Source organism: Pteropus medius, unplaced genomic scaffold (genome assembly GCF_902729225.1).
Source record: "Pteropus medius unplaced genomic scaffold, Ma_sr-lr_union100, whole genome shotgun sequence".
NCBI classification, from domain to species: domain Eukaryota; kingdom Metazoa; phylum Chordata; class Mammalia; order Chiroptera; family Pteropodidae; genus Pteropus; species Pteropus medius.
The window spans coordinates 8170336-8193368 of NW_024340701.1; the positions used below are offsets into that span (position 1 = coordinate 8170336).

At 49.4% G+C, this 23033-nt stretch overlaps 1 protein-coding gene and 1 non-coding gene across 4 annotated transcripts in view; one reads left to right on the forward strand and one right to left on the reverse strand.

The window, feature by feature from the left end:
* Positions 1–23033, reverse strand: part of SSBP3 (single stranded DNA binding protein 3) — a 153580-nt gene that overhangs the window by 40623 nt on the left and 89924 nt on the right. For all 3 annotated transcript variants that reach the window (XM_039887039.1, XM_039887056.1, XM_039887046.1), the window contains exon 5: positions 3352–3441. In XM_039887039.1, coding sequence (XP_039742973.1) covers positions 3352–3441 — 90 coding nt within the window. The remainder of the gene's footprint in view (positions 1–3351; positions 3442–23033) is intronic.
* LOC120581423 (U6 spliceosomal RNA) lies at positions 6023–6125 on the forward strand. The gene has a single exon (XR_005647265.1). It is a non-coding gene; the product is annotated as a U6 spliceosomal RNA (small nuclear RNA).

Below are 23033 nucleotides of genomic sequence, written 5' to 3' on the forward strand. Positions count from 1 at the left end.
TTATTGGAATTTAAAACAAAACAAGAACAAAAACAGCCTGTACCCAATGCTCCCTTCTCTGTGACCCCTGCCCTCCCGCAATTCTCCAGCTCTGGACCTAAAAATCCTCATTGGACAGTGCCTCCCTTAGAACCACCTTAGGGCCAAGGAGCTGGGGACCCACCCAGACCAGTGGGCCTGGCCAAAACCAAGCCGAGTTTGCCAGATGTGCAGCCCAACTGACTTAAGCTGCATGAAAAAAAAAAAAAAAATGCCATTGCTTGATTATATAAAATCCATCTGGATCCAAAGCAGAAAATCCAAGTTGGAAGGGCCCTCAAGAGACCATCTGGTCCACCCAGTTTCATTTACTAGTGAGGAAACTGGGCCCAGAGATGAGGAACAACTTGCCCAAGGTCACTCAGCAAGTGTGTGAGCAGGTGGGGGACTAGAACAAGCATCCTCAAGCTCTAGTTCTCTGTTCTCCTCCCCATCCCAGAACCCTACCCCAGACCCTCCAAGCCTGGTCATGACTTAGAGCTCTGGGGCTGGCGGGGCTCCACTTCTGGTAATGTGAGCAACACAAACAAACTTAGTTCAAATGTTTCCCGGAGCCCTAGTGTACGCCAGGTGCTGAGGATGCCAAGATGAAGACAGCCCTTTTACACAGAACACACAGAATTAGAATGGTCTTAAGTTCTACAATGACCCCAAGAACCCCACAATATTCTCCAAGAGTTGAGTGTGGCAAAGTCGGGTCCCAAACCACCTCCCTGTCAGCCCTCAATCTGCTGCTACCAGATACATCTCATGCCACAGGACCAGACAGGCACCGTCCACCTCGGAAGCCCAAACACCGAGTAAGATAGAGCAAACAGACAGAAACTAAGGTGTGGATGGCCAGACCTCCTGACCCCAGAAGGAGCCTCGCAGCCTGGCAGTCAAAGGCCTGAGGGAGGGAATCCCCTGTTACTTTCTAAGGAGCCAAAATAGAGAGTGGACAACTGCTCTCTCCCACCCACCCTGGAGACCCCACTGACTTCTAAATTTAACACTAGCTGGGGGTAGAGTCCTGACCTGAAAACTGGGCTGGCTCCTTTGGGACAGGGTCTGGCCAAAGATGGGTCAGCCAACTCAGGCTGGTTCCTCAGTGCAAAGATCCTCCTGCAGCAGAGCTGCCCGCCCAGGCCGCGACCAAGCAGGGGAAGAAGTGCAATTGTTGGCAGCAGATAAAACCCTCGATACCATCTCTATTTCCCTTCTAATATCAGAGTGGCCGCCTGCAAGATGAGCGTGGGGGGCAGGGCCAGCAATCAATAGCTAATATTCCCATTGTGAATTGGCCTTCTCCGGAAATGGGCAGCTACTACCTCCTGCCAGAGAGATACCCTTTCCCCTTAGCAGTGACCCAGACTGAGCAGTTAAGGATCACGGCCAGGAAGGACCCCATCCGCCTTCATCTGACTGATGGGGAAATGATGCTCTGAGGAGGGAGGTGAGGGAGGGGCTTGGGCCAAAGTCACCCAGGAAGCAGAGAAGCCAGGGCACAGAGTTCCTTGCTCAATGACCCAGCCAGCTCTTGATGGTTCATCTTGACAGGGGATCAGAGAAGTCAAGTCAAGAGGGTCCAAAAGTCACCGCTGTGTGATGGTGACTGCTGGTAGCTAAATAAGGACAGAATCAGTCTGAGATTTCTGACCACACACCCCTGAACGTCACAGGGGAGGGCCCAAGAAGTATGTCTGGAATTAGGCCTTAACCATGGACAATTATACCAAAGCAGGAAGTTGGGAACTGCCCACATATCAGGCAGACCTTGCCTTTCCCCAGACTCAGGCCCAAATAGAAGTTAATGGACTATTTTAAAAAATACAGCTGGCTACTGTCCTCCTCTTCCCACCACAGTGGCCTGCACTGGGCATCCGGACGGCAGCATGAAGCCTCAATGGGATGCACATAGGTAGAGCCTGGTACCTGGGTGGGCTCTGTCTGCCAGGCAAGAAAGCCACATCTGCACATTATCAAGGGCATCATGAGTGAGGACATATAAGCCTGAGAAAGAAGCTGCAACCAGATATAGGCAGACCCATATCTGACTGACTCCCTACTTGGCTGGTGAGCAGCATGTCCTAAACCTCCTCGCCTAGGAGTTAACATCCACCAAAATGTGAAATCTTGCAAAGTAGAAAGGTCTTCTAGGTCATCTCCCACCCTAGGGATCTCTAACAGGCCTTCGTCCCATTTTTGCTCAGATACCTCCTGTGTTAGGGAGCCTCTTGCAGCCTGTGTCTCACTGCTGGATGCACACAATGTGAAATACTGGCTTCACTGAGCACAAGTCTCCTTGGACTCTGCCTCACCGGTCCCAGTTTAGAAGCCTTGAGCTTCACAGAGAAATCTTTGCTTTTTTTTTCCATACAACTGCTCCTCCTATATTCTTACCTAGAAGTGCTAACCTTTCAAAAGGCATGGGGAACTCGGGCAGATTCTCAAACCCAGCTGCAGACAGGTGTGAAAGAATGGGATGTTACACTCAAGAGCTTCAACATAAAAGTTCCTTCCAGCCCAGCATGCCGACGCCTCTCCAAGACAGCACTTCCCAGTCTCAATCTGGTTTAAATGGAATGAGCCCCTCCGTGAGAAGATGACAGAGATGGAAAAGATGCAGAGGGGGTGGCAGTCACTCCCAACCTTGACAACACAGAAAGTCCCCGAGACTCCAACAAGGTGTCTTTTAGAAAAGACTGGGCTCTCGATCCACGTGGGATCTGCTCCTGCCTTTGGCGGGGCAGAGTGCTGGGCACAGATACTCGTGGGATGCCGTCTGTGATCACACTCGGAAAAAATCAAGTGGTTAACCAGAGGGAAAGGAGTCCCAGACCTGCCAAGATGGTGGGTTTTTTGTTTTTTTACATTACGCCTAAGGTTTGTAGTTTGAACAGGCAAAGTAAACAATGACAAGGACAGCAGCAACAAAACAGAAACAAAGAACAGTTTACTTGTTTAAAAAAAAGAGGAAAAAAAAAACCTTTGTTAAAAGACAGCTTCACCCGGACTTGGACTTGGGACTTGGAAGCGGCCCCACTGCCTCCCTGACCAGGGGGGCGGCTACGTTGTGAAGTGGGTGTGAAGAAAAACTCCAGCACATGCAGGAGGTGTCTGCTCTCCATTTCTTTTCTCCCCTCCATGGTTTTGGAAGGGGTGGACAAAGGGAGGGGAAGGGAAGGGTTTGAACCAGCATAAAGAAACGGTATTTAGACCATGGCAAACTGAGCTACTACTTACTTCTCTCTCTCTCCCCCTCCCTCCCGCCTGCCCGAGCCTGGCCTGGAGTGAACTGAGCACAGGACCAAACGAGGGCCCAGCACGTACCTGAAAGAAACCGGGTGGGATGGGGCCTCCGGGCATCCCATCATTGGGGGGAATGTTGCCAAGCACAGGGCTCGGGGCAGCTGCTGCACTCTGTGGAGACAGGAAGGTGGAGTTAGAGGCCGTGCCCACAATGAGAGACACTGAGTTCCGACCGCTGGCCCCCGCCTCTCCTTGTCCGCCCACATTCTCCACAGACCCTCCTCAAATACCAACTTCCTGGACAAGTGATGAACTCTGAGCCTCCCTTTCCCCACCTCTAAAACGAGAGAGCAACGTCCGCCATCTTGCACATGCAGAGCAGTAGTGGGTGGCCGACATGCAGTAGCTGTTATTAATGTAAGGAGGCCCTGCCTGACCGGCTCAGCTGGTTCATGAAGCGCCTTCAGGGCAGGCAAGGTGCTTCATAAATATTTGTGCCCTCTCCAAGAGGCTGGCATGTTGTATGGAGCAGAAGACCAATAAATATCCGCAACTTAATGAATAAACAGACAGCCCAGCTGGGAAACATCCCTAGAGAGAGGGAGGGGGAGGGCAGGTGCATTTTTGGAACCACCAGGGTCCTGGGTGCCGTAGGACAGAAGTTTGGCTTCACAACGAGGATAGTGTCGTTACTTCTTTTAAACGCTGCTATTCAGCCATTTACCTGGTACATCTGCCTCAACAAATGCTTCCTGGGGTGAACAGACGTTGCTCGCCCCAGCCTGGATTACTTCCAGACAGTCTGCATCCCACCTGTTCATGCGGTTGGCATGTCTGTGCTCGGCCCCGTGCTCGCACTGGCAGGGAAGGCTGATCAAAGCACAGGCTTGACCGCCCCGACCTTCCCCGAAGAGTCTACAGTTCCCAAGTGTTCCTCCTGCAGGAAGCCCACCTCCAGCCTCAGTGGTTCCCAAACCCCAGCAGGACAGAGAATTTGAAACTAAATCACTAATCATCTCCTAGGGGTCTGTGAGACAAGAGCAAGCCCCTCAGGATCACAAACACCTCTTTTTCTCTTATGAATGCAGCCCGCCATCACCACCTTGAAGAAGTTGCTTCTCCTTCTCTTTCCTCAATCAGAAAGTTAAGAACCAGAACTCCTGACTTCCAACTCTGATGCAAGGAAACGAGGCAAGGTGTGAATCCCACGAACACATCACATGCATCAAGATGAAAAGATTCCTTTGGGAACCAATACATCTGGGTTCAATCACTGGTGCCTGTGCTAGCCAGGGATGACCGTGGGTAAACCACTTAGCCTTTTTCCTTTAGTTTTCTATAAAAAATGGGGACAGTTGTTGTCCCACTTGCTTGTGAGGGTTGTAGAAGATTAAGTGAGGGGGTAAGCTGTGTTTTGTAAACTGGGAGAGTATGGTAATCTGGAAGCAAGGAGGACTCAGTATGGGCATGTAGTGGGTACTTTAATAGACTCCAGGTAAAAAAATGGGTTGGCCACTCAAGACCAACACTTCAGAATGATTCTGCCCACATGAAAGCAACGCTCTCTGTCATTAAAGAGATTCTTCTAACCGCCCTGTAACGTGTTACAAGCATCTCAAAATATCACAGATTAGGTCTTCCCACCTCCCCACCAGGTTTGAGGCCACAGTCCACTTAGGAGGAGAAGCCACCCCCGCCCAGTGTTATCTGGGATGAGGGCTGCCTAGGGGAACATGCCAGGTTATCCATTAGCTGCTGTTTGTATGTGGTTAGCGGTTCTGTGAAAATGCAACTTCTCATGATTTACATCCAACAATTACTCCTTAGCAGTAGGGGCAGAAAAGTTAAAAAAAAAAAAATGGGGTAAGGATCCACCTACATTTTCTTCAACTTCTTTCAGAGACAAGTTTTATATTAAATTCTTTAATCCTTCAGGAACTCATTTTGGTAAAGAATATGGATTTTACTCCTCAGTCAACTGCCTTAGTACAATTCCCCCCAACTCATTTGAAATCAGAGACCAAATTCTTACAAAGACTTGGATCTGTTTCTGAGCTTTTTAATTTTGTCCTATTTCTCTACCATTCCATTCTAATGATCAGAGTTTTACAATGTTTCATTATCTTCTTCGATTCTTTCATGGAAGTTTTCTTGCTTATTTTTATCAACTCATCCCTCCAAACTTCAGAGCATTTATAAAAGTCTATCAAAAGAAAAAAGTACTTATATATATAAAAATGTGGAGGAGAACTGACATCTTTCCAAAACAGAGGTGCGCCCTCCAGGGACAAAGTCTTTCTCCAATTAGTCACATCTTCATTCAACTCCACCAGCCAAGAAGGGTGGGTGAACCAATAACAACGATTAGAAGGCGGGTGGGAACAGGCAATAAATTTGGGAAAACCAAAACACTCTCTTGCACTGACTAAATGTCTGATTCGATGTGGCACTGACTTGTCCTTGGGATGAGGATGAGAAGAGATGGAGGTCTTTCTGCAGTGCCAGATCTGGTGCAGGCCCAACCCTGGGAGGTGTGGGTGGCAGGAGCCGCCTGGCTCAGATGGCCTTCTGAGATAAAAATGAGCACCCACATCCCCACCCACACCCCACTATACAGACGAGGAAACAAACATCTGTTTGGAAAGCAGACTCAAGATGACCCTTTTCCATTTATCCTCTTCAGAGTCCAGACCTACTCTTTCTCAGCCTTTAGACCAGAAACGATGTTTTGTTTTTAAAGAAAGATTGGAGTGCTCACTTTGGCAGCACAGACTAAAACTGGAACAATACAGAAAAGATTAGCAAGGCCCCTGAGCAAGGATGACACACAAATTCATGAAGTGTTCCATATTTAAAAAAAAAAAAAAAAAAAAGATCTGAAAGTCTCGCAAATTTGATTCTTTAACATTTGTCATTTAGTATAAAACACTTCCCTATTAAAGAACATAACAAAATAAAGAGAAAGTTTGCCACTGTATTTTGTTAAACAATGTCACAAGTACTGCTCCCCCATTAAATGGTCACCCAAACAAGATTTTTAAAATGAGCCTAATAGTATATAGAGGTATCATTATTCAACCAATTTAAAACTGACAGACATTATAACAGTGTTTGTTAACTTGCTAGTTACAAAATGGTATCTCTTTGGTATTTTGACTTATCTTTTGGATCACTACCTTTGGAAATAGTTTACACTGGCCATTTATTGATCTACTTTTATGATAAAACATTCATTTTCTTTGCTTTATGGGTGACTTTTTTCCTTAGTGATATATAAGAGTTCTTTATATATTATGGATATAACATAAGGCTATCTTACAATGTTTTTTTAAATCTTTTAAATGAAAACTTGAACCTGGGAGCATGACATATCCCCTCACTCCAAGATCTTGTTTTCTACGAAATCGAGAGTGAGTTAATGGTTCTAGGAACTGAGGGTGAGTGGGTGGTCCATGGTCCTTTGAATGTCAAGGCTGGGGTGACCATGGCTGTGGTAAACCGATAGTATAATTCTGTGACATCTGGGTTGAGGACGGACTTCTGCTACCCTTCAGTGAATGGAAGGCCAAGTCAGCAGTGACTTAGGTGGCAGTAGTTCTGCAGTGCTTGTGTCCTGAATTATGAGTTATTGCTATTCTCTGATTATGAAGTGAAAATGTGTGACTAACAGAAAACTTTCCAAAGGACAGAAAAGCATGAAGAAGAAAATGGAGTGGCAACCGGTGTTACAGGGCAACAAAAGGGTTAAGAAATTATTGTTCCTCTCAAATCCCAATCCAAGAAACACTATCACTCCCAACATCTATCAATGTGACATTGCCCCCACCAGCACACCTCAATGTCAGGGGCTGTTTTATCCACCTACAAGATCCAGCGCAATGGCATACAGCATGTGTTCAATAAATGATTATGACTTTTATTATTCAAAGACCTGCTCAAACCTGGCCATCTGGAGCCAGGTTTTTCTAGATTGCTAGGAATCGGCCTCTCCCTGTGGTTTCCAACTCTGAGTTAGAGCTCCATTAAGGCACTCAGCAGAGCATCTCATGTGAGTTTTCTCTAAAAACACAAAACCCAAACTGAAACCCCCTGACGTTCATTGAGGCCTACAGCAGGCTGGGGCTGCGGTAGGTGCACAAAATAGAAATCCCCTACGGAAGCAGAAGAGGAAGGAGCGTGGGACTCAGAAGCCAGGGACTCACTCCATGTGGGTTCATTCCCAGCTGGGAGCCCATGGACAAGTCCTTTCTTGCTCTGGGCCTCAGTTTCCCCACGTACCCAATGGAAGAGTCAGGAGATGACTTCAAGGGCTCTCCTCAGCCCAGTTCACACACCTTGGGGAACAGGGACTAGAAACAGCAAGCAGCTCCTGCATGCACAAGAAGATGATCCTCTTTCCAGAGGACTTTTAACTCTGGAATTTTAACTCTTCTCTGTTCATTATAGAACACTTAGAGATCAAAGATTGAAAACCACCCAGAAAGCCATTTGTTATCGGAGCCTGTAGATAACAGCCGATGACATTTAGGTTCCTTGCTTCCCCGCCCCTCCTCACCAATATTTATCCATATATGCATACACACATGAACTAAAAAAGCAGAATCAATTCAGGCATATAGTTTGGTAACTCGTGCATTTTTACAAAACTAGCTTAAAATTCTTTTCTAAATAGAAAACAGGCCTTGCAGGGTGGCGTGGCTCACTCCAGCCAGCTGCTTCCTCTAAGCATCCTGGGAAGAGTCAACTGGAAAAGCCCAAGGTACCTTCAGACAACTGCCTGGAGCTCTTAACATTCCCCTGCAAAGTATTTTATTTTGGTTCACAGCCAGGGAGACTTCCAAGGAGGGTTGATCCTAAAGAAGAAGGTTTCTTTATGATCCCAGGGTGGTTCCACAACCACTGAGGCCCCACTTCGTGTGCTCCCAACACAAGCCAGCTGGTTTCACACATGCCACTGCATTGCAGGCATCCCTCACTATCCAAATCTGGTTTTCAATAGTTTCCCCTGCTCCAGAATAAGTATATTTGCCCACTCCCCCAACCTTCGTGCCTAGTGGGGAAGCAGGGTTCAAACCTGGGGCCTTGGAATCTGAGCAACTGGGAGGAGCCTTGAAAGCTGTGCTAAGGAATATAGACTTTCTGCTCTAGACAATAGGGCAGAAGTCTAAGCAGAAGAGTAGCCTGAGAAGCCCACCTTCCCCCATCTAACTGAATATCAACCATCCCAATGTACCACTGACAAACCCTCCCCAACACCACCAGAGATCTAAAGGCACCAAGAACCAATGGACTTGGTGAGCCTGGATGTGGTGCTGGTCCCTTTCCTCATTCTGTGCAAGAAACCCCCTGTGGCTCCAGAAACAGCAGGGACAGCCAGAGGAACCAAGAGGCAAGCTCCCAGGAGCCTCCCATCTAGTATCATAGTACCTTGTGATAGGTGACAAGTGTTCATGCTTCCTTCAAGAAGTGAGGGTCTGTGGGACATATCCTACAAAGTGTCTTCCAGCCTCACCCCAAGAACCCATTATCCTCACTCACAAACTAGCATGGGATTTCCTCTACCCCCATTTTAACTCCCTTTTAAAAATGTTTCTATGAACATGAAGCTCCTGGAAAAATGAACAGTAACAAATGCTTGGAGTGAACCGCGGGACTCTTGCCAGGTCGGCCAACTCCTCCTGACTGATTTACAAGGCTGCAAAATGGAACTCTGTTCTGCAAATCCCCTCCCTCCTGGCCCCACCCCAATACTCAGGCCTCGGCATGTAGCAGCACGGGGCCCACACGCAAAACTACCACGTGTAGCCTTCTCTGACTGAAACACAACACAGGCCATGTGGCCAAGCACCCAGGACGCCGGGGTCATGGGTATGGCTGTGTGCAGAAATGAAGGTCACACAGGGAGTGAGGATACCCCCACACTGACTATGCGAGTAGGGCAAATGAGAAATGAAGGCCTGCGAGTGATGCTCATGTCTAAGGGAAGGAGGGATGCTTGCATAGTGTCATCAAGACAGAGGCTTCAGCATTTTGTGCAAAATACTGGAGTGACCTGGGTTCCCCTGGGCCAAGTTTCCTATAGGGAATTTTACAGCATTGATAAACTGAAGATGTAGCTGAGGGAATGAATGGTCAGAATGGGGGGAAAGGCCAGACAGAAAGGCCAAGACCGAGAGAGTGGAGTCAAGAGAGGGAAAGGTACAAAAGAGGCTCTTGGTTTTACGCATGGACCACAGTAAAACCACAGGAGAATCGGTTTTGAAGAACAGGGGCTCTAAATTCTGCAGCTAGGAGAAAACAGAGCTTGTTGCTGCGTGAGGAGACAGAACCAGCTGACATTAAAAATAGGTCTGGATGACAAACGGGAGTGACACAGGATCTCTGCCTCCAAATAGCCAGGGGGCCGTCACGTGAAGGAGTGGACGTGCTCTTCCAGAGCCAAGGGAGGGCCTTGCGTCCAGCAAAAGATGCTACGAGCTACAAAAAGCTTCTCGAGACCGGAACATCAGAGTGAGCCGCCTCAGGAAGTGGTGGACTACGTTAACTTAGGAGGGGCTCACAGTCAGGACATGGCAAAACCACACTATACATCAGAATATATGGGCTTGGTTTCCACTCTGCCACAACAGAACTGTGCTGATTGTCTCAGCTTCAGTCTCCCCTCCACTGAAGGGGAGGCCACAGTACCTAGTACTGCCTGTTTCCTGGGGGAAAGCCCTGGACTGAGGGTCTGGGGATTGGGGTTCCAGCTCTGGTTGCAAACCACCTACTGTATGACTTGGATAAAACTTCCTGCCCTGGGCCTCTGCTCAGCTCCGAACCAGGTGGCTGAGGTCGAGCTGTTCCAAAGAAACAGTGGGCGTAACCCTGAGCTCTCAGCCATGCCACTTGCAAAAAGTCCCCATTAGGAGAAAAAAGTTCCAACCTGCCACAGCCAGGCCATTCAGGCCCAAGTGAGGGCTGTCCTGATACGACAGCTTCTATCCTTAAGTCCCCATCTTACTTCTGTCCCCTGGGGTGAGGAGATGAAAGCTGGAGCACAGACAGGGAATATAAAGAAAAGCAACTGATCCCAGATACCTAGAGAAAGGGGTCCTATTTACTCTTCAGTATCCCTGGGAAGATGTCAGCTGTTTATTGGTACGGAAACTGAAGCACGGAGAAGTGCATTATCCTAAGTGGCTCTCACTTTAGTCTCTCTGTCCCTCCACCCTCTACCTTGGGTTCAAGAAACCCAAATAACAGTGTCTCCCGACCCCGCAACCAACCCCTGCAGTGCCCAAGAAGAGTTCTGTGTGCTTTTCGATGCTTAAGAAAAGAAACAACGGATGGGTCATTCATTATAGACACAAGGTAAGCACGGTGCATTCTCTGTGTCTGACATCATCTACATGTCTTGCTTTTCCCTAAGTAGACAGACCTCCTAACTCTGCGCTTTTTGGCAAATATTTTACTGAGTTGGCCTTCACTAAGAGAGGTGTGTGTGTAGGAATGCAAGATCCTGCTCAAGAGTCGGCTGGATCTAACTGGCAAATTATCCTGAGAAGAGAAGGAGAAACAAGGTAGGTGGGAGCTTACATGGGCTGCAAATGTTCCATATACATCGGATGTGTTCGGCAAACACTGGCTCCTGCCCAGGGCCACCTGGGATGAGCTGTGCCTGCCGGGACTGGGGAGGGGCAACAGAGGCAGGGCTCTGCCCTCAAGGTCTAGAGGATGAAATGAGTCTCGGTGACAGAAAACTGAAGGATGTGGGAAGGTGCTCTGGGCGGGTGCTGAGAGGCGGGGATTAGGGGGATCAGCGAGGCTTTATGGAAGAGGTGGCACTCAAGCCAGGGCCTTAAAGGATGGCAGGACTCAAAGATGCGGGAGGTGATATGGAGGTGAGAGATTACTGTTGTCATCTTAACCCTTCCAGAAAACCAGGCCTTGTGACAGCCCCTCCTTCGGAACACAAATCCCACCAGGTTTCTGCCCTTCCCAGAACTTCATCTCATCTCTGGTTTATGGGGTAGGTGTGGGACTTGCTTGTCTCCCTTCCGCCAACAAGGGCTGGGGGGAGGTGGGGGCTCTTCCACAGGAGGGGAGCTGCCCACCCAGTCTGTGAAGGCTGTTGCTGCTGACCCCTTGCATTGCTCATCTTAGCGTGGCTTATCCAGTTTCTGTCCCCAATCCACCTAACACCCTGGTAAGGACTACAGAGGAGAAAATGGAGGCTCTGAGACGTCAAGGGACTTGGACAAGGTCACACAACTCGGAATGGGCAGAACTGGAAGTCAAATCCAGATTTGCTGAAACCAGAGCCTGGCTCTTAGCTGTTGTCTTGGCTTCTCTGGTCTCTGTTTTAAAACTGACGTTTAAAGGCGGCCACCCGGGAACAGAGAGGTCTGGCTGGGTTCAAGGCCCAGCCCTTCAATGCTTCAGGAGCTGATGAGCTGATGAGTCTTCATCATCATACCTTTCTGAGCCCTTCATCATCATCAGTAGAGGAGGGAAGCCCTCTACCCTCTGTGGGGGTGTGGAGAGTCACTTAAATGTGACTCTCAGATAAGGGGTTCAGGCACTAAGGGGGCTCAGGTGTGACAGGCACTCAGCAAACAGAAGCCCCTGAGTCAGCAACACGGCACCATGCAGATGACAGACACACTTTTTATGATTCCATGAACACAGGGTAGAGCGGGAAATGAAAGGGGGTCACGGCTGTCTTCTGCTCGACAGAAGACACTCTTCTGAGCAGTGGCCTCAATCTACCCCACGTTAGGAAAATACCATTCCTTTTTTAAGAAATGAAAACAAGGCACCCCAGTCAGAACATTTCTCAAAGAAAGAGAAATTGGCTTCTCTGTGCTGAAAAGGCCATGGCCACCATCCCACCGGGCCCTGCCCACCATCCCAGGCAGCACTCAGCTTCTTCTGCGAATTGGATCAAAGGGCACCATTTGTGTAAGAGGTGGAGCCCCGTGTAATTAATACCTGGATGTACTATGGATGCCAGCCAGAGCGCCCTCCTCCATGTGCAAACACCTCCCCAGCTGGGCCACCCGGCACAGGGTGCAGGTCCTAGGCGTGTACACGCAAGACAAGGGAGATTAAGGGCTAGAGGTGCCTCCGCAAATGAACAGTGTGGAGTGGATCAACAGCACGTTATTTGTACAATGCTGGTTTTCTTCTTAAAGAGAGATGAGCTTCAGGCCCTGGTTTACACCATTAGCAAAACACACACACATGCATGTGTGCGTGCGTGTGCGCACACACACACACATACACACACACACACACCCCTGTCTTAAAGCAGCTACTTACAACTGCAAACACATCATATAGTAGACCAGTGACAGCTCCTTAACAAGAACACTGGCAGTTGCTTCTGGAAAGTGGAAAATTCCCTGGCATGGACCCGCACACACGCTCAGTTCCAATGACAACTTAATCCTGCCAGGACTGAGGTGTGCAGAGAACAAAAAATCACCTACATCTAGAAACTTTTTTTCTTCTAAGTTTAAAAAAAAATCATTAAAGGCAAGGCCCTCAGAACATCTTTCAAGAATTCAAGACCACCCTTGGCTCAGCTTGCCCCTAATTTAGTGGGGACAGAGTCACTTTCCCTTAGCTCATTCTCTGCCATGACAGGATGAATGTACACAGTTTGAAAAGTTCACCAGGATCCCCTAATATCAGAGCTGGGAAGTTTACACTTGGTCAGGGAGAGGTATGTAGATGAAGGCGCTGGGAATCCCAGAGCTCTCTTGATGGTCCGGGAAGAAGCCGGCGAGCAGCTCACCAATGTGGTTTTCGGGGTCGGACGCACAGGCTCAGAGCTGAGCAGATGCCACCTAAGCCTTTAAAGCACTCACTAATTGCGCTAATTTAGCTAACAGTCTCTGTTTCATCCCCCACCCCAGTCAACCAGCGTCCTTTGGTACTGCTGGAGAGATGCAAGCTGTTGGCTTTAGTGTTATTTTGTCAGCCATTAAACGATTCATCGGAGTCATTAATTGATTTATTACTGCTGTCTGCTCAGAGGGTTTAGCAAATAAAGAATGATGTAGGTCGCAATGCAAAGGAAATTGGACCGAACAACGCCATGAGAAGTTGGGTACTTAAGAGTCTGCTACTGTCCACTCGGGCAGCCCTCCACACCTAGCTATCAGATGAAGGACAGCATAGCTGGCTCTCCTGCCTGAAATCCGGGTACCAGCCTGCCTCCTGCTCAAGTGCCAGTACTGCTAAAGATGTAGAGGCAGAGACCCTTGTCCCAAGGCCCCTGGCAGCCAGCTCCCAGGCACCTGCCAGGCCCAGTCACCAGCAACTGAGTACGTATGAGAGCGAGAGAAAGCTACACTGATCCCTACCAGGTAGGTGCTGGGTTGCAATGGCCGAGCCTGTGTCTCAGCCCTCTGGGTACCAGGGAGGTCAGGGAGAGGCTTCCCAGTGAAGGTTCTACTCCTTAGGAGGTGACATGTTCCAGTTACACACCCCCTCTCCTCTCCCTGCACTGCCCACAGGAGTGCTAGGATAGCGACAGCTGATAGTAACAGGTGCCTCCTGGTGCCTGGCCCTTTAGTACTTATCTGTGATCCTCTCGACAGTCCTGTGGGTAGGTGGCATTATCGCCCCTGGGTTAGACAGAATTAAACTGAAGCTTTGAGAGGTGACCTGCCCATGGTTACACAGCAAGCCAGGGAGTGGCAGTTCTGGAATTTGAACCCAGGTCCACCTGACTTCAAAGTCTACAGTTCTTTCCCTCCACCAAATTCTATAGCTGGCACAAAAGGGCGCTATAGCTCAGTCTCAATGACAGCCCCAACAAAAACCAGCCAGGTGAATAAGAGCAGGTCGACCCCCTCTTGGGAGCCCCAGGTGCCTCACTTATAAAACGACAGGGGTTAAGCTACGGTGGGTGCACCCTGAGGCTACAGGGTACGAGACTGCACAGCTCAGTCCCTTCCATCTATCTCCCCAACAGCCCTGGCCCACTGCGATGCCGAGTTGGCAGTGCCGTCAGCACGAAACACACTGCCTCATGCCCCTTCCCTCTGTGAAGGCTCCTCGCGCTGGGAGTGAGCTCTCCCATGGCTTCCCCTGCTGCCCTACCTTTCAAGCCTCAGCCAAAAGGCAGCAGGTCCAAGAAGCCTTCCAGGATTAGGCTGGGCACCCAACTGGTGGAAGATGAAGGTTTGCTACACGGAATCAGACCAGAGGAGAAGTAACCCTCATCCTACCCTGCTCCCAGTCCCCGGGTTCTGAGTAAACACAAGGGAGTGGTGTTGAGGTGGGGGGACCAGAACGGTCATTTTACAGAAACGTCAACACCTCCAACAAGAGGATTCACAGGTCAAGGATTTTGTGTGTGTGTGCGTGTGTGTATTAGTGTGTGTGCACGCACACAGGTGTTTCTTGTGTGTGCGTGTGTCTGTCTTTGAGGCAGGAAAGGTAGTAACTCTGGTATCTGGTGTTCCAAAGAAACCAAACACAGCCATTCTGGTTAACTCAAATTCTGTGATCACTGGAATCAGCCCCTGAAAGACACATCAGGCCCCCAAACTGCCTGGTGGCATTTTAGAAGAGTCCACCTGGAAAGCTTTCAGGAGGGCCTTGGATGGTGGCTGTTTAGTTTGCTCCAAAAGTGATGCAGAGGGGCTGAGAAGTAGGCCAAGCATACACCAAGACCCAGTCTGCTTCAGTGCTTGATACCGCCCTGGCCTGCAGAGCTCAGTCTGTGGCCTGCTGAGCTCTGGCGGGAGTGGCAGAGCAAGGTGGGACTGTCCCTTTCTCACCAAGAAGTCCACAGATATTTGCTGGTGCACAAGGCAGCGCCTTCTTGTCAGCATCCCCCAAGAATGGGTCCAGAGCATTCTAGAACATACACATCTTTTAGGATCTCGGTGAGAAACCTGCTAAAGGGGTGGGGCCAGGAGGCCAGCCTGGAAGGACTAGAGATCACCTGATTGGTCAAAGGCTTCTGAAGAGACAGGGCAGTTCATCTACTGAGAATCAAACTTAAACATGGCTTCTGAAACAGACACGGGATTTCCCACAGAGGTGGTCCACCCCTATCTCCCTTCACCGGTGCATGGTACTGAAAGCACAAAGTAAAGTCTTTACAGAGACCTTCACTGGGGTCCAACAAATTAGATTCTTTAAGTGCCATTAGAAAAAACAAAGACCTATTATTACTTACACATATTTAATACTCTCTAACTTACAAAGGCCTTTCTTTCACCCATATTTACTTGATGAATATGCTCAACCACCCTTTGCACAGGCTGGTCTCTCTCTTTCTGGAACACTCTCCTCCACCCTCTCTCCTCCTGGGTGATAACGCTTCGTCCTTTATGCATTCCTCATCACAGCACTTGTCACATCTGACTGTTAATTCCTTATTAAATCAGCCAGCTGTCCTCCCAGGGATAGGGACAGGAACGGTGTGCACAGCACAGAGAGGGGACTGGCTCGGTAAATATTTTTTAGATGAATGAAGTGCTTGCAGAAATCCTGCTTTTCAAGAATAGTCACCACACGCACAAGGTCAAATTCCAACACTAGATAACTTAGTCAACTACTAACTTATCATTTTGCTGCATCCATACAATTACTCCCTCCTCTCCACCACCACCATCACACAGGTGTGCATACACGCACTTGTGTGCACACACTCCTGCAGGCCCATGCACGTATCAGGACACACTGTTCTCTTTGTCTGTAAAACCCAAGCATTGGGTATTCAGAAAACCTGGGTGCTGGTGCTGCTCAGTCAGCCCTTGCTGGCAAATGACCTGGGCAAGCCACTTCTCCTGGAGTCACTGGTCAGGTCATTAAAATGGGATCATGGTTATGCCTCCCCCTCCCAAGACAGCTGTGAAGACTGCTTAAGCTAATGTTGGGCAAAGCATTTGTAGTTCCAAAGAAGAATAAAGGCAATGAGAGAGAGTGGAGCTAAATTTCCCTTGTCATTCCCACTTTGGAAGGAAGTCAAGGCTGGGCCCAGTGGGCTGGGTGCAGTGAGGGGTTCAGAGTGGTCTGTGTGAGTTGCTAAGATCTAGATGCCTCTTCTAGCCTCAGCTGAGCCTCCTTTTCATCCCCAAAGCAAAGCTTTCTGTTTATTCTGACAGGTTGGATATCCTGGTTTTTGGTCTCCCTGAAGATAGATGTTTGCTCCCCTAGCCCAAGGAGCCACTTTTTCCACAGGACTCTGAAAGGGGCTGAGAGAACCTGCTTACTAACTTAGGAGCCTGGGGACAGGCAGAGATGGGAGAGGGTCGCTTCTGGGCCTGGGTGGGAGCTGACTGAGACAGCAAGGCAGAGGTTCTACCAAGACGTCCTTCTCCATGTCCCAGAAAATACGCCCCACAGACAAAGGAATCCTCTGCCAATCTGGGACTGCTCCTCACAGCGAGACCCTCCAAACTGCAGGTTTATAAGAAACGTGGTTCTTGGGATCAGACACAAGACACAGGGCAAGCCCTGAGCTCCCTCTGGAGAATGCATCCTCCTTCTACCCCCTGGTTCAACCCCTCACTTGACATGAAATGAGAACTTGTTAGGGGCAGAGAGGAGAGAGGGGCAAGAAGCAGAGAGAAAGGGGAGGGCAGAGACCAGGCTCTCTGCACCCACAGGGACCTCTGGCTCTGCACCCCTGCTCTGACCGGTCCTTGTACTCACCACGTCCTAGAACAGCTCCGGCCCCTCACCAGTCAGGTCTCAGTACAAACTGGTAGGCGTGGCTCTTGTGGGAAATGTCTTCCTCAGTTTTCTCTTTTATAAAGATATAACTTCAAAGAACAGAACATACTTTCACAAACCCAAATGTTGAAGGGGAGAAAAGGGGCCTTATCTTCCAAAGATTTCCATGCTTCTCGCCTCACAATCACTAAAAAATAGAAACATAACCTTGGAAAAAACCTGAATTTGAATCTTGGTTCTGTTCCTTGCTTGAAACTTATAGGTCACACAGACATGGCAGAACCATCCTTGACGGATGACCCAGCTCCCTACTCTGCTACAAACCTTGTCTACAGTGGTCCATTTTTCTTTTTTGTCTAATTTTATTTGAGGCCATGGACTGGGTCTTCTCTACTGAAGACAGGAGTTTTTGATTAGGTTTGGGCAATCCGCAGGCCTTCAGAAACTTTGAATCTAGAACCTTAGAACTGGAAGGAGTCCCATAGCCCCTCTGCTACAGATGCAGCCTCCTGCCCACAAACCTGGATCAAGGGCAGGAAAGGTCTGGGACCTGGGTCTCATGACTTGGCAGTCTCTTTAGAAAACTGGGACAAGCCCTGCCTCACAGAGTTTATGAAAGTGAAGTTTCTGCTGCTTGCCCTAGAGCTGTACCTCTCCTACATGCATCAGGTACTCAATAAATACTTATTGAATGAACATCCTTCTAAATCCACCTCTCTGCCTTTTCACCACCTAGGAAGGCCTGGTACATCCTGTGGGGACAAGCCAGGCAGTGCTTATCTGTAGAGCCTCAGAGCAATCCCATCCCTGTGTCCCAGGAACAGAAATAAGCCACCGCTCTAGTAGGCACAAAAGGAAGTCGATTTCACTTAATCTTCCCAACAGCCTTCAAGGTGGTAACTCTGCTCCTTTGTTTCACATTTGACCTACCTTGCTGGTGAAGACAAGGATAGTTTAGTGTCTTCACAATATCATAGTTCTTCCTGGCTGGTCTAAACCCACATATCTCACCCCTACCCACTCTAGTGGGAACCAGAAGAAAGACTTCAGTCATGGAAAGAAAAGACCTTACCCCTACAATCAGGCCCTGTGGTCTGGCACCAGTTTGGGGCAGATCTCTGCAACCTTAACTTGCCCATGTGTAAAATGAAAAGTCGCCATTCCCTGCCTAGCCTACCTCACACAGGGGTGTGAAGCACAAATGAAGAAGACAAGCACAACACTGGGTGTGCATGCAAGGGCCACGGCATCCCCTGCCCACGGACAATTAAAGGGGCTGAGAAGAAAAGAGGATGCTAGAGTGACAGAGTAAGGCCCTTCCTGGCTGTCCCCATGGGTCCCCTCCCCTCCCCTATAAAACAAAGGGGTGGATTTGATTCCTGGGCTCCAAACCTGGCTGCATTTCAAAATCACCTGAGGCCTCTGCAACAACTCAGCTGCCCACCTTCCCCAAGCTGTAGGGAGGCAGCAGGGATCCAGCTTTTGGGAGCTCTTGGATCAACGTTCTGGCAGATCCCTCCCTCCTGGGTTATGACTCTGCCCTGAGCAGGGGAAACTGACCCCAGGTCCAGGGATGACTGGCCAGATGGGAAACCTCTTCTTCCCCTCCCCCTCCCCAACCAGGCTCCCAGGAGGCCTGCAGGAAGCCTCCGGATACAGGTCAGGGCTTAGACAGCTGCCCAAACAGGTACGGGCCCAGATTTAATTGGCCTCTTGGTTAAGCTTTCTAATCTCGTTAAAGTTGCCTCCATCATGCAGACGGAGGCTCTGAATTTAATAACAGAAGAGCACTGCCCTGCCCCACTGTAAGCTGATTAAGTCCGGGGAGGACTGAGAGGACCACTCTGGACTGAGGTCCCCGGCCCAAGTCAGACCCCTCTCTGCCATACCAGGCCATGCTGCCGTGTGAATGGCACAAACTCAGACTGAAAGAAGAGGGCGCACTGCAAAGGGGGTAAGGAGTTGACAGGAAGTATTTAGAGCAGGGGTGGGAGCCTACCTGCCTACCCACCCTGGGGAACCCGTGCTGTCCCTCGGACTTTCCAATAACTACAAACCACCAAGTGATTTCATTTCATATCTTACCAAGGTGCAAAAGGGTGCAATTACAGAGTCCATCCCACACCAGGAGACAGCTGCCCTGGGTAGATGCAGGACTCACTGCTGCCTCTCCCCTACCCCCATTCCTTCTGCAGCTCGCAATCCCTACTTCATTCACAATGGGAAGGAGAGAGCAGAGAGGTGTGGTCTGGGGTCCAAATGGCTGCTCTTCGTCTTTGGAAAAGAAGACTTGTCCTGCCACCCATCCTCCCACCCTCTCCAAGAGGAGGTACCTCACAGTCCTTCCCTGACAAGTGTGTGAGGAAGGAGGCAGCACCTGGACATCAGCTCCAAAAACACCACGGTCAACGTGTGCAAACATCCCTGTGCAAATACACATCGCCCACTTCTCGATCATCTTGCTCTATCTAAATATATCCCGAGGAAATAACTTGGCAGTGGTGAGAAATTCTGCAGTAGCTCCAAAGTAGCAAAAATGAAACACACACACTCTCTCCCTCTCTCTCCCTCTCTCTCCCTCTCTCCTCTCTCTCTCTCTCTCTCTCTCTCTGTCTTTCTCGCTCTCTCTCTCTCTCTCTCCCTCTCTCTCTCCCTCGCTCTCGCTCTCGCTCTCGCTCTCGCTCTCTCTCACTGTTCAAGGTGCCACCCTGGGTCAAGGACAGGCATGGAGACTCAAGCATGTACAGGTGACTACTGCCCAGAGTGTGCTGGAAGTTCATTCCCACTGAGGGTTAGCGATCAGTTATTATTAATATTTAATAGGGAAGATAATATTTTAGAAAGGAAGGGACTCTGTGCAGGTTCCAAGTCAGGCTCGCACAGATGCCTTGTCCAAAGGAGATGTTTGGGGGCACGCCCAATCAAGTACACACACACACCCATCCCCACCCCCTCTGGGACTTACTTTAAGATACTGGCATTTTCCACTCCACTTGCCAGGAATGGAGCCACCCTGCCCTGTGTGATCCTCAAACCCCAGGAAACAAAGGCGGCAGTCATGGGGGTGGGCCAGCACCCCTCAGGCATTGGTCCCATGTCTCTCCGCCCCCTACCATTACACCAAAGGGGAAAGGAAGGCCCACGGTAGAAATCAAACATGTCCAGACCGGGGTGCCTCTGATTCCATCATGCTTTCGCTCTTTTGATAATTTGGATAGAGGTGGCTTTAAAAAAGATGTCCTCAGCAAGTCTAAGCTGTTTATAACCACCCTTAAGCCCACCCTCTTGGGCACAAGGGCACCAAATTAATAGGAAAACATCTGAGGGTCAAGGAGGTGTGGGCAATCTTCCCAATCATCGTGGCTCTTGATGGGCCAGCCTGACTGCCTGGCTCCCACACAATACCCCAGTGAGTGTCTTCCCCACTATCCACTTGGACTCAGTCCTTAGGCCTGGACCACTGGGCCAGCATTCTCACTGGTTTATCTGTCCCAGCCCTCCCCTTGTCTCGACTCCTTTCTCCAAACAGACTTAACTGGCCCATGAATGGTGCAGGATCACAAGCTCTGTGGACTCTGCTCCTGGCCCACACGGCACTGGCGGGTCCTCCGCAGGTCCAGCTCCATCTACAGAAGCCCTCCTTCCTGAACATGGCATGTCTTTTCAAGCTTCCAAGCATTTATACAGATTCTTTCCTTTCAGTCACCAACTTCAATTTCTTTTTCCTTTTGGTGACCCACATGAAATGTCACTGGGCCCAGGAAGCCCTCTGGATAAAGCCAGTTAGATCCAGCTGAGCCTTCTCTTGGGACGCCCAGCAAATGGGTCTCTTGCAGCCCCATCAGCATCTGCTGATATCTTTCTTTGCCACTAGATTGTAAGAGCCCAGAAGGCAGATGGCTTCTTGGGCATCTCCAGGGCCCAGCTAAGGGTCCAGCACACCAAAGGTCATTTCCAGGCCACCACAATTACCCAAAAATCACTTCAGGTCTTAGAACCAATACCAGAGACATTGTTTAACCCAATCCTCATTTTTCTGAAGTCAAAAAAATGAAGGCCCAGGGAGGAGAAGGGAGTGTGGACATCATATAGCAGTTAGCAGCGCTGGACTGGTGGCTGGCTGGAGTCTTCACCGACTACTCCAGATCATAATAGCCCCTGTAGTGAGACCAAACTCAAGAGAGGGCTACCAAGAAAGAGGGGCCTAAGAAAGGTCCAGAGGCCACATGGGAAGAGCGGCCTGGGGCTCAGGAGCCCAGCACAAGAGAAAGCATGAGCCAGCCAGAAGTCCTCTGCAAACACCTGAGTAGATGCTTAACGAGGACAGGGGGAAGGACCAAGGACAGGCCTACCACATGGAGGCACTCAGCAAACGCTTATTGTCGCACAATTTATGGTACAAATGACTATCGACCAGTGCCGTGCGCAGTACTGTAGAGGCCTGCACTTGGCTCAGGGACCCCAGAGAAAGGAAGGACAATTTCTGTTGGAGGGTGGGGAAGTCTGAGACGGCTTCACAGAGTGGTGACATCTGATCAGACACCATCTGTTATTTTTCTCTAATTGTTCCACATGTGTGAAATTTTGATTCTAAGCTAGAATGTGGACTCCTGGCAGCTCGAGACGGCGGCTGCTTCCCCTGCCTTTCCCAATCTCTCTCTCTCTAAAACATCCATTCCATGGCAGGGCTTCTGGGAGATACTACAGGAATGCCAACAGGAGTAATGGACCACACCCTTTTATTTAAAAGGGGAGGTAAAAGCACCTTTGGGAAGCTCCTTGAACCCATACCAAGAAATCCAGGGCTGGGTGAAAAAGGTAAAGGGATTAAGAAGTACAAATTGGTAGTTACAAAATAGTCAGAGTGATGTGAAGTACAGCATAGGGAATATAGTCAATAACATTGTAATAACTATGTACGGTGCCAGGTGGGTGCTAGACTAATCTGGGGGATCACTTTGTAAATTACATAAATGTCTAACCACTATGCTGTACACCTGAAACTAATATAGAATATTGAATGTCAACTCTAATTGAAAAATTAAAATTAAAAATAAATAAAAAATGTTTGTGGAACAAGAGAGAAAGAGAGAGGGAAGGAAGAAAGGGAAGAAGGGAGGGAGGAAGGGGGGAGGGAGAGAGGGACNTGCACTTTGTGTGGCCTTAAGAGATGAGCACCCTTAGGCTCTATTAAACACTTCATGTGTCCCATAGGTGGCATGGCACTCTTACACACTTATTTACCTCCTCCTCTCAACAACTCTGCAAGATAGGAATCAATATCTCCACTGGACAGACTGGGAAAACTGAGGCTCAAAGCAAGGTCACTTGGTGAGGACAGTGGCAGGCCCACGTGGAGGCTTGGACCACATCACACTGACCATAATATTAATTCTCTGCCTACAGTTTCCTGCTACAGAAGCAACCCCAGGATCATTTGGTAGGAATGAATTAACACCCATTCAGACATACCATCTGCAAGAAACACCACCACCAGCACATCAACATTGGTTTTGCAGTACCAACTAATCTAAGGGGCATAGTGCACCCGGTGAGGTCACTCTCACAGACCAGATTGTACCCCAGTTTCTACAGCTGCACCCCACCTTCTCGCATTGCCAAGGCCTCGACACCTCGCCCACCCCAAGACACATTCTAGTTTCCACAGTGGCCCAGAAGAATATGAATTCCAATTATTCCCTTTCTTGTTTAGATAATGGCCACTTCACAATTCTCCCTCCCACAAGGGGACCCTCGCTGCTCCTTGAGCAGGCGCTCAGGCCAGAGAGAGAGAACAAACGGGAGGGAGGATGAAAAACACACACAACAGTAAGCTCCAACCCAAACAGAACTAATCCATTCAGAGCCGAAAAGAGGCTGAGCAGATGGGAAGCCGGCATCCTCCCCCCGCCCACCGCCACTCGGGTTCCGGGGCCTTCACCACAGTGTTGTAATTATAAAGGGTGACCCAGCCACATGCTCCTGGGGCCGCCCCCTGCTCCCAAGCACCCGCAGCCACTGCCTTCATCTGGTTTGTGTTTAGAGCCCTCCTCAACCCTCCCCAAATCGTATCTGCAAAG